The sequence below is a fragment of the Stegastes partitus genome, unplaced genomic scaffold (assembly GCF_000690725.1).
Source record: "Stegastes partitus isolate 25-593 unplaced genomic scaffold, Stegastes_partitus-1.0.2 Scaffold348, whole genome shotgun sequence".
Taxonomy (NCBI): domain Eukaryota; kingdom Metazoa; phylum Chordata; class Actinopteri; family Pomacentridae; genus Stegastes; species Stegastes partitus.
Window position 1 is genome coordinate 4,545 of NW_007578079.1, and position 11,866 is coordinate 16,410.

General features: G+C 43.0%; 1 protein-coding gene across 2 annotated transcripts in view; it reads right to left on the bottom strand.

The window, feature by feature from the left end:
* Positions 1 to 2,668: 2,668 nt before the first annotated feature.
* Positions 2,669 to 11,866, bottom strand: part of LOC103358965 (carboxy-terminal domain RNA polymerase II polypeptide A small phosphatase 1) — a 15,930-nt gene continuing 6,732 nt past the window's right edge. For both annotated transcript variants that reach the window (XM_008284127.1, XM_008284126.1), the window contains exons 3-8: positions 9,669 to 9,817; positions 8,665 to 8,766; positions 8,171 to 8,227; positions 7,515 to 7,607; positions 6,728 to 6,913; positions 2,669 to 5,309 (exon numbers count right to left, since the gene is read on the bottom strand). In XM_008284127.1, the coding sequence (XP_008282349.1) occupies positions 5,181 to 5,309; positions 6,728 to 6,913; positions 7,515 to 7,607; positions 8,171 to 8,227; positions 8,665 to 8,766; positions 9,669 to 9,817 (716 nt within the window). In that variant the 3' untranslated portion in view covers positions 2,669 to 5,180. The remainder of the gene's footprint in view (positions 5,310 to 6,727; positions 6,914 to 7,514; positions 7,608 to 8,170; positions 8,228 to 8,664; positions 8,767 to 9,668; positions 9,818 to 11,866) is intronic.

An 11,866-nucleotide genomic window follows, 5' to 3' on the forward strand; every position in this document is an offset into this window, starting at 1 on the left:
CAACCTTCTTGCTGCGAGGCAACAGTGCTACCAACTGCGCCACCTTGCAGCCCCGCCTATATTATATCTTATCATATTATATTATCTATATTATATACTACCTTATATATATAGGTTATATTTTATTATATATAATTTATGTATTTATTCTACTTATATTTCTCATATATCCACAGTGTTCTCACCTCATCAGTGCAACAGATTTATTCTACTGTCTGGTAGAACAAACTTACACGTCCTACTGGCTCCTTCTGTAAATATATATTCCTATTTGTCTTTTATACTTGTATTTTGCACCACTGGAGTTGTATTTTAATTTCGTTGTACTTTGTGTATGATGACAATAAAAGCATTCTATTCTATTCTATTCTAGCCTCCCTCTCCTTCCTGCTGAGGCTACAGGGATCATTGTCTTTCTGCTAAATGAGTGTATTCAGAAATTACAACTGGCTTCTCAAATCCAGAGTGATTCTAAACTGATCAGTGCTCTGCCAACTGCTACCAGTGACTCTCATTTACTTAGTTTATCATTAATTTATTTATTCACCGTTTGTTTGTAGGTCATTGTTGTTCATTGTTTGTTTGTCGTACAAGTAAACAGTACTCATTATTACTAATGTCTCTATTTATCGTTGGTTCTACCATGTAGTTCTTTGTTTCAGCCCTTTAGCCCGAGAGGCCCCCACCCAGAGAACTGGTGTAAACAAAGCACCCATCATGACAGACTATAGTGATGCTGCACATCACATTAAACAGCAGAACCTGGGCTACCAGAACCTATCAGCCATGTCTACACGCCCCAAACCCACCTCACACACCAACTAAATGAATTCTCACACATGGACATCGACATAGCGCCACCCAGTCAACCCACTCGCCACATTTCTGGCTCCAGCGCTTTGCTGCTTTATGCTAAACGCTCCAACAGGCCTCAGACCAAAGCAGACAGTCCACAGAGTCCAGACATGTCCATCAAAGCTCTCTGAGATCAAAGCATCAGCGAGAAACAACCCAAAGAACAGCACAAACCCAAACCGGAGCTGGAAAATGTCTCTTACCTTAGCTGTTTAGCTTTGTTGTAGCGGTAAATCCACACCGGAATCAGTTAGTACTACTTCCTGTGTTACACTGGAATCATTCCGGGCGTCTTTTTGAGGCTTCGTTAGCCTCAGGGAGCTAAGGAGGGAACACTCGCTCAGCAAGCGGCTCGTCTTGAAGATGGCGTCCTGCTGGTTCTGATTGGCTAACAGTGCTGTCAATCTTATGTTGGAGGCTGTCGCTACATTCTATTGGCTGTCACGATTCGAAGGAGGTGTCAATCACTGAAACCGACCAATCATGACGGAGATGCAGCCTTGCGTCACCACAGGAGCTCCACAGCAGCCTGAGCAGCATCAGGACGCGGAACACAGACAGCGGTCTGGTTGGATGTTCAGGAAACTAAAGAGCTGCTGTATGTGGATGTATTGAACCCCATCAGTGATCTACTAGTGGAATATATAGTTTGTACATGAGAACATTCAGATGGTCACCAGTGAGCCAGAATGAGAGCTCGCCTGAACCGTCTGGACTAAAAACTCTCTGATGTTGTTCTGCTTCACTTGATCAGAGTCACAATGTTCACATGTTGTCTGTGATCTGGGAGAGGTTCAGAGCTGCAGCTGGATCAGTACAAACATCATCATCATCCTGAACATGTTTCCTCTGTGCTGTGTGCCGTCTGCATTTACTATGAACCAGGAAAATATAAACTGATATTTACACACCTGAACACATCTTACTAGTGTTCCTTTGATTATGACACAAGAATCATTCAAACAGACCTTGTGGTTGCAGACAAACTCTGGTTATTATGGGATGTAATTTAGCTCAGGGCTGAGCAGGTTAAATTATCTCCTCTTAGCAACAGGTTTTCTATTTTTAATACATGTGGTTAATCTGTTTTGAAAGATTTGCACACTAGAGGGCTACAGAGTGAGATTAGTGGGTTAGCGAGGTACGTTGAGCCTAAAACCAGCGTTTTCAGTGTTACAAAGGTGTGTATGTTTGGTTCTGATCTGCTGCCAGGTCCGTTTGCTCTACTGCGACTGCAGCTGATTGATCACGGATCAGACCATTGTGTGCATTTATTACAGAGAACATTCAATCATTAACATAATTTTGCTCTGATTGGGCCAAAAGTTAAAGTGATTTCCTGCATTATGGGACAGAGTCAGACCTAAAAGCACTTCAACATAATGTCATGTTCAAATATATAAAGTTTAAAGTTTAGCAGCTTTAACGTGTCGGTTAGAAATCAGCAGCTTCTTTGATCAGTAAAATAAATATATGAACACGTTGAACAGTTTCTACCAGCATTCCTATCTTCACCATTTACCGTCATCATGTTAATGTTCCTCATTGTTCTCCATTGAAACAAGGTGCTGACTGAAGCAGCTGCACGTGATCGATTCATTCAGTGCAGAAGAAGAGTCACATGACATAACGCCTCCTTTAATGACAACAGAGTCTGAAGCAGGAAGCTGGACCTCCTTCATGATACCTGTGGTCTCTGCTGGAGCTTTAGATTTACACACAGAAAGCCTGGATATGCCAAACCTGTTTGGTATTACACCTCCCTGCTACCTTCTGTTGTTGTTTGAATGAAGCTCAACAAAAACAGCAGATGGACCATCTTTCAATTTAGCCTTTATGGGAAACAACCGCATTATTACAGTTCATACTTAATTTGGTATGATAAAACAATAAAGGTCAAAAATTAGGTTACATCTATTGAATCATGAGTACAGTAACATGAATATTTCATATATTAATGACATTTGTTTGCTTATTACTGTGCAAAACAACATATACATATCTACTGAATGTGTAAGAAGTACAGTATCAGCGAATGGCCCTCAAAGTGACACAATACTCGTTGAAGCGTAATCAAAAGACAAAACTGACAGAATGTTCTGAAAAGTACTCCTCTTTGCCAATGAATTCCAAAACAGCAACAGCATCAGTATCAACTGAAGACGTGATGATGGAACACACTGTTCACACTGCTTACCCTGCTATGTGCCTACAACAGGAAGACACTCCTCTTTCGTCATCTGCTGGTGTTTGTGATCCATATTCTACCTATGAACATATGAGGTAACTACCAGGTCTTGCATGAGAACAGCAAAAAAAAACAATATTTTCACTTTGGAAAACATTCTGTAAATATTATAGAAGATTACCACTCCTGGGCAAAACAAGAACTGTTTAAAAAGGAATTATTTAGAGAAGAAACAGGCGAATCTGATTGACATGAATTTGTTAAACATAGAAAAATGCCCCATCGAAGGTAAAATCACATCACAAGCCATGACTGAGGCTCTTAGTCGAGCCTCCCGTTTCCATTCATCAGTGTCAACACATGGTATTGTCAATGCAAATGTTGCTCCCCAATCTGACTGGACCAAAGAGTTGAGCAACCAACATTGCAAAAGTAGAGATAAAAGAAGTAGTCCAGGAAATCTTAACGGGATTGTAAAAAGAAAATTCCACCTTTATAGGATCTCACACTGCTATTTATCATCAATCAGTTTTGCAGGTGTTGTTTGATTTCCTACATTTCTCAGAATGCATTTGGCAACTTTAAATGGACAGTCATCAAACTGTTGCATCCTGCTGGGTTTCACCTGAAGGCAGGACGACAATATATACACCAAGAATTTGACATTTAACTTCCCTAAAGCTGCACTGGAATTATTCTGACATTACATCATTTATGTCCACCAGAATATGAAAAAAGATGCAGACGTAGATGATCCATTACCAATATCTGTTTGTTTATTGTGCTACAGGGTTTCAGGGTTGACTCCTCCATTATTTATGGACTAAACTGGCCACGTACGGCTTTGAAAGAGGTGCTCTAACGCATCCTCTCATCACAAAGTCTTGAAGCTGTTTCCAGCCAATGTGTACCGCTTCAGAAAAAATAGGAAGAAAACTAGTTTGAAGCTTGTTAGAAGTAAACTAACAAGCCTAACAATACATGTTTTTTGCGTCATACAACAATCTAAAACAGATGAGACACTAATAGAGGCACAGTTTTGATGCACTGTTAACAATAAGCGACTTCTGGCTGCTTTCAGAAGTCGGTCCTGGTCCTCTGACCTCTGCTGGTCCAAACACCTGCTGACACAGGTGCAGAAATGATTTGTGAATACTAAAGCAGCAGCAGTTTGCAAATATTAGTGTCAGGTTCACTGTCGTCAGGAACGAGGCTTCTTTCATGTGTTTGTAGTATGCACCCACTTCCAGTGCCTTTAAAACGGAGCCGCACTGCTTCCTGCTGTGAAAGCACACAACAGACTTTCCACTGTTTGATTTGATACTAAAAGTAAATACCCCAAATTTCAAAATAAAGAACCATTTTTTGTGATCAAATGATGATGTTTAAGCTGGGTTTAGTGTACAAATTGTTCTAAAATCAGTGTATACGCTGCAGAGAAAAGGGAAACCGTGCTATGGACTACAGAATGTTCTTGAAAAGTGCAGTCCAATCATTTTTCTTATTGGTGAATTCAACAAGTCTTAATTACATCTGACAACCCCAGCCGAAACAAGAAACTTTGTTAATATCTGGTTCAGACATAACACTGTCACAATTACTCAAAAATACCTGATCACATCGCTCTAAAATCTGTGAAACTGCACCCGAGGATCACATGACAGACAACGCTATTCCAAAGAGTTTAAAAGACAGTACGTGTACACCCTCTGCCCTTTCAATGACTCAGCAAGTTTATCTGCACCTTTCCAAAGATTCCTTTCCACTAGATTCCTGCGGATCAAATCCTGTGTGGGTCTGCAGGAGTCCATGAGGAGTCTGTGTGCAGTACCCGGTCCAGAGGATTCATGGCTACACAACTCTGCTTGACAAGTGTCATCAAACATCCATTCATCCTTTCATCAGCTGTGCCACGGTGGGCTGACATGGAAGGCAACCATGGGCCAGTTTTCTGTTTGACCAGGAGGTGGCAGCATTGATGCCCCCACACAGACCTGATGCTGGTGTGACTCTCGGAGGTGAAGGCTCAGTGGTGAAGCAGTGTGTGTTCGGTGGGGCAGTGATCGCTGCTGCTGTGTGTGCATATCCGCTTTTGTTTGCCGTTTTGTTCATAGCTGAGATGAAAAGTGGAACAACGTTAGCTCGCCGTGCCTGGGTGCTTGAGGACTGTGTAGACGTTGTCCACTTTGCTCAGCCTCTCGAAGAACGGGATGAGGTCCAGCAGCTCGGTGTCGGACATGTCGTCAAACCAGGTGGCCACCGGCACCTGGATGAAACCCAGACTGTCAGCAACTGATCCTGTTAGCAGATTCACTTAGTTGTTCTGATATTTTGGATAAATCTGCACAAAAAGTAATGACTGTGTCTCATTTCAGCAAGACTTATTTCTGAAGTACCCGACGTTTATGGCTGCAGCCTTCAGGTCTAAGGGCCCGCTGCTGAGTCCACATATGCTTTTCTGACTGGAATGAAGCACTACGTCAACAGCCCTCTATGATTAAACCCTTATTTTGGGGCTTGGGAGGAACAGACAACCTGCAGTTTCACAACTTTAACTACATTAAATTAATTAATAATGTTTCACCTCCAAACTAACTGACACCGTGTCAGAGAAGTCGACCTGGTTGAATGTTGATTAAACAGAAGAGCAAAAAATCGAAATTTATCAGTTTTCACAACCAACATGGAGGATCAAGTGTTAGCACGCTACGGTGACTGCATTATACTGCTCAGGGTGCTGGATCTGTGCAAGGACATCACATGAGTATGGGTCTGTTGTAATCATTTCTGGACAAAATAATGACATTAAAAGAAGTGAATGTGTTGCAAAGACTAACTACTAAAGTTTACTTCAGGGCACTGAGGTCAATAAGGACAGGTGGTGGACTGCACTGTGGCTGATGTAGTTCAAGTCTCTCTGTTGTCACTGATTAGGCCCTGAAAGCTCATCTCTGTGTCTAAGTTGCACGTTCAGTGATTTTTTTCCCCCTGAAAATAATCTCTTCCTGTCTTAAAATGGCTCAGACATAACTCTGAACACCGTACTGACCTGATAACAAGGTGAACGATGTGGTGTTCCCTATAAGGAATCTTTAGTCGAGAGGTCACTTGCAGGAACTTACATTTTCAAGTTAAACATTACAAATATGTACAAATATGAACATGTGACTATTTATAGCCAAGTGAAGACAGTGACTCGCTGTATTTAACCCCATGATTGCCCTTCTCATGTGAGCAATAACAACTGGGAATGCACTCGATGAAAGAACCTACACTGTCGCCCATAGAGATGGAATAATTCCTTTTTTACCTCTTCTCATGAAATGATTGTGATAATGGGATTTATTCTTCATAGATAACGTGTATATTTTCTCAGTGCTTTATTGATCTCACAATATACATACAACACATGTCAAAGTAAAAATTAAACCACTACTAACTTTTGCAAACTGCGTGTTCAGGCTTAAACTAAACTGGAGGTGTTGAACAGTAGGATTAAGCGTTTCGTTTCAGTTTTCAACCATGGTCATACAACAGGAAACATATTCGAGGGTGGATTTGATGCTGTGGAGCTAGGTCTCCATGGTAACTGATGCTGTGGAGCTAGGTCTCCATGGTAACTGATGCTGTGGAGCTAGGTCTCCATGGTGACTGATGCTGTGGAGAGTTGTCCAAAATACTCACTGCGTTGTCAGGGTGGAAGATGTAGGAGGCAGGTGAGTTGTCCACGATGATCACCTTGCTCAGGTCCCGACCAAGACGACTCAGGTCCTTGACGTAGTTTCCTCGGTGGAACACGCAGGACTCTCGGAAAAGGCGGCAGCGGAAAGCACCCCACTTGTCCAGGAGATCGGACACTGGGTCTGCATACTGATGAAAATGTGAAGCAGAATGAGGTCCAGCATGAGCTGATATGATGCCTGGTGAAAAGTCAAACTGAGCGTATCAACCACGATTCTCTAAAGACTTGTGTGTATACGTGATTACTGCATCTGTGTATCTTCATACTGCAGACAGCAAACATGAAACTTGAACATATTTATCAAACACAGCTTGCAACCTTTAAAACACCACTAACTCCAATCTTATACCTCTTAGAGCATTCAGTACAGCAAAATGATATCATGTGCACAATATCGTATGAAGGACTTCTAAGACAGGACTTAGACAGAAAGAAAATGTCATTTACAGAGAATCATACTAATAATGCTGCTGCGGCTGCTGCTGCCTGTTTCTTCATGCATTTCTTTGGTGTTTTACAGATAGTATTTTGCACCCCATCGTCCTGTCATCGTTCTCCCAAAGCTTCTCTGTCTCTTGTTCACCTCTGAAATTGTTCCTTACGTATGAACCATGGGTATATTTACCTATTCCTGTTGGAGTGACACATGAATACTAATGCCACATACAAAACAACAACTAATCTGGAGTACAGAAACATGCAACTGCAGTTTTTCGTCCTTGTCGTCACCTTGGCTAAACTGGCGGTGAACAGGACGCACTCAAACAGTTCTCCCATCCTCTTCAGGAACTCATCGACGTGGGGCCGCTTCAGGACATACACCTGGAACACAGGAATCTTTGAAGCATCCTGACACACACCTTACATTTCTAAATACAACGTGTTTCTACAGAACACAAATGCCTGAGGAAGTACGATGTTTTCTGTAAGTGTTTCAAATGCAGATGATGACTGAAGCCTAACCTAATGATAAATGAGTTTATACATTCTGTGTGCACTTCCTCAACATTCAAGAAGACGTCCAAGACTTGCAGCGGAAACTAAGCATAAAAATATGCATATAAATAACGCACAGACAAGCATTTGGCTGGTGGAAGCTCCATTTTTCTTCTTCTTGCTGCGCTGGCGGCTCAGGGCAGCGTTCCTGAACCAAGTCATCCGGAATAGGCTGTGCTTGTCTGAACAAACCTATCCTGGATTACTTGAATCAGGCCCAGACCCATGGCATGTCGTCAATCTCCCAGCAGCTGTCCTCAAAGCCCTTCAACGCTGACGGCACCTACAACACTCAGTAATTTACACCCAGGAGAAGTGCTGTCACACACCCAGAGTCACAGTAAGCACATAATGGACACCTTTGAGAAGCGGTGAGATGCTAGCGTTACCTGGTGGACTGTTCCATCGATTTCCACAGGAATGATGAAATCTGCATTGTTCACAGGCTAATTGAAAGAGGAACAAAGTACATGTTAACTAACAGGACTTGGCCATTCCACCTATGAAGACTGGAGAATGAACAGAATTTTCATTGACACTGTGGTGTTACAGCAGGACAGACCAGGTAGAGACCAGCAGAATGTGTGCACATAGGAGCCGCTGTGTTTGTTTGGGTTGAAGAGGCAGCTTCTTTGGGTTTGGCATTTTCCAGCAGCGACAGAAATGTCACCGTCAGAGCCAACAACAACCAGAAGGAGGAAAATGTAGGTCTGAGTGTTTCTTACCCTTCAACATAACTATCTAATGAGGTAATGCACCCACGGAGGACAGCTATTCTAAACTCATATCTCTGAACTCCTGCATCATCGAGGAAACGAAGAACACACTCAAAATGATAAACTAGCTGCCTGTAATTCATGGAACAATATAGTTTTCCTCTTACCTTGAAAGAGCTGTGGACTAATGTCTCATCCAGATCTATCACCACACAGATCTTTCCAGAGTCTTTTGACTTTACTGGAGGCAGCAGCGGCTTCACCTGGATCTGAAAACACACACAGAAGATGATCGCTAAGCCTGAACGCACAAATTCAGAATTCTTTGAGCAGCATGCAACAAGAAAACCTCCATCTGATCCAACATGCTGCAGCAGGGTTCTGACAGAACCAGTACCAGATCAGATGTCTCCTGTATCAGCTTCTCTTCAGTGGCTTCCTGTAAAATCCAGGATAGAATCTAAATCCTGCTTCTAACATATAAACTCTCCATGAGCAGCTCCATGTGACCTTACAGACCTCATGGTACCGTATGATCCCACCAGAACCCTTCGCTCTCAGACTGCAGGTCTACTGGTGGGTCCAGAGTCTCCAGAACCAGAATGGGAGGCAGAGCCTTCAGCTATCAGCTCCTCTGTTGTGGACCAGCTCCCAGTCTGGGTTCTGGAGGCAGACATCCTCTGTGCTATAAGGTCAGGATGAAAACGTTCCTCTGTGATGAAGCTGATAGTTAGAGCTGCTCAGGATCACCTGGACTGTCCCTCAGTAATGCTGCTGTAGCTTCAGACTGCCGGGGGACTCCCATGATGCACTGGGCTCCTCATACGTCACCGTTACACATCACTAACTCTGTGCTTCTTCTCTCTGTGGACATCTCTGACCTGCAGTTTGTGACCTTACCGACCTCCAAAGTGTCTATGGTTGTGTCTGTATGGCTGCTCTCCATCTCCCCACTCCACCCCTCCTGCTATGAGCAGCGCTATAGGATGATATACGCTGTGTGATATAAATACAACTGAACTGAACTGAATATAGAACGACAAGATGCAAAGGCTGGAGAGTGTGAGAAGCACAACAGTTTGGTCTAAAATGCTTTCTTCCTGACCTTTGTCTTTCTGTAGGACAGATCTGATCACAACAGAACTAACGCCGACCAAAGTGCTGAACACACCTTGGAGATGGTTCCGTTCTCTTCCACCAGCAGAGGGGCGTTGTTGTTGACCGGTGTTGGTTCAGGCTGGTCCCGACACAGGCAGCAGAAGAGGCTGGAGAAGAGGCCTCCACTCCGGGGCTTCTTGGAGGACAGAGAGGGAGAAGAACCTGCACAAGGAGAGCAAGAACATCCCTCTGGTTTTCTATGGTGCTTCTAACCCTAACCCTGCTTCAGTTCACTGGGATCCTTATCAGCTGCAGCAAAGCACAGCTATCGCTCCTGGGCTCCGACACAATGATATGTACAAGACAACAGAACATATCGTAAAACCAACGCCAAGTGAGCTTTACAAGCGCTGAATATCACTGGGCTCCTGGAAAATATCATGAGCATTTATTTATATATTCATTTATTTTTACTGTGTTTTGAAAAAATATTCAAGTTGGTTGTTTTTAAAGAGCAGTTAAATTTAAATCTTAAAATGTAGGCAATTAAATTAGCTCAACAAACAAACAAAACAAAAAGCTCAACCAAATCCAAGCTTAAATGTCATCGAAATCACTTCATTCTACATTTAAAAGTGTGCAGAAAATGAACAATTTGCACAAATCAGACTGTGTACAACCTCCTCAGCATGACTGACTCTGACCCTGGAGCTGTGAGCTATGACTGACTCTGACCCTTCCACAGAGCAGAGAGGAGGCCAGGATGAAAACAGACAAACACTGAAGCAGTAAAATGTCCATATTATGCAGAGCCACTGACTCTCCAGTATCAGTAACACATTACCAGGAGTAACATGTTAATTATTTATTATTTGCCATTACAGTGTGCTATCCTGCATCAAAGACGTGTCTCTACTGCTAACTATAGGTGTGTTGTTTCCACACAGGCCCAGGACTTTAGATTGCAGTAAAACATGAACTCACATTGAGTCAAATCGGAGTTCAGAGGCTGACTAGAGGCCTTAACAAATAAAAACCACCTCTGAACATGACACACGCTTCAGGGTGAAATCACTGTTTAACTGATGCCTCCGTCTCGTCAGCGATCGTACAGAAGCAGTAAACGGACATCCAGCAGCTTGCTCAGACTTCTATCATGTGCACAAACCAAACACGTGTCTGCCAGCAGCTCTTGCGTAACTGAACCTCTGATGTCAGCAGAAAACCACCAATGAACACTCAGTACCTGAACACTTCTGTCATGGTGTCAAGGCATTTTTACACACATCATGAGTTATTCTGGACGTAGTGCAGCGTCAGAACAAGGCGGATGTCATATGAGCATTCATAAATACACGTAACCTTCTGACAAACACCACAGTCAGTTCTAAGCCTACCTTATGATCTGATCTGTTTTTTAAACTCGTTTAATTTCAGAACATTGGTGAAGTTACACCTGTTGCTTCCATTTGCTTTTGAAAATGAAGTCTACAGTAAAACTGCTTTAAACTCATGTAAACAGACAAACAGCAACAGTAAAGACCACATTGAGCACAAACTCTGAAATTATGGAAAAACAGCTGAGAGCTAAAACACAAAGTGCAACTCTGACAACTTTTGCATTGTCAAACTTTTTCAGGCCAAATGAATAATTGCCAGACTAATCAAGAAAACCCCATCGCTGCTCTGTATGCCTTCATAAATCACATCTACAGGTTAGGGTTCGGCTCAGGTGCTACCACAGCCCATCCAGACTTTAGAAAGTGAAACTGTTCAAGGACAACTTCTGTTGGAAATGCAGAGGTTGGAACTTTCCTTCACTGTATGTGGGAGTGTTCTCTGGTGGCACCTTTCTGGAGGAAAGTCGTTTGAGTTCTGAGTAGCTGGTTCGGTTCAACGATCCCTCTGACCCGAGACTTCTGGGTCTTCTGGGTGATAAAACTCAAGTACAGAGTGCCTCAAAGAGTGCTTTTGTCTGTCACTATGGTTGGTTTGATCACTGCATCTAGAAGTAGTGTAAGACTTTGGAAAACAGGCTCAAGCCCAAGCCTGAAAGACTGAGGAGACGTAATGATAGAGACAGCAGCTAACAAATCCACGCTGCACACATTAAAAGGTACAGAAGGTGGGTCCACATCCTGGGACCGCTTTGGGCTCACATAGAAACTGACCAGGACACGGTGCAGACCCAGATGGTGGGTCCACATCCTGGGACCGCTTTGGGCTCACATAGAAACTGACCAGGACACGGTGCAGACCCAGATGGTGGGT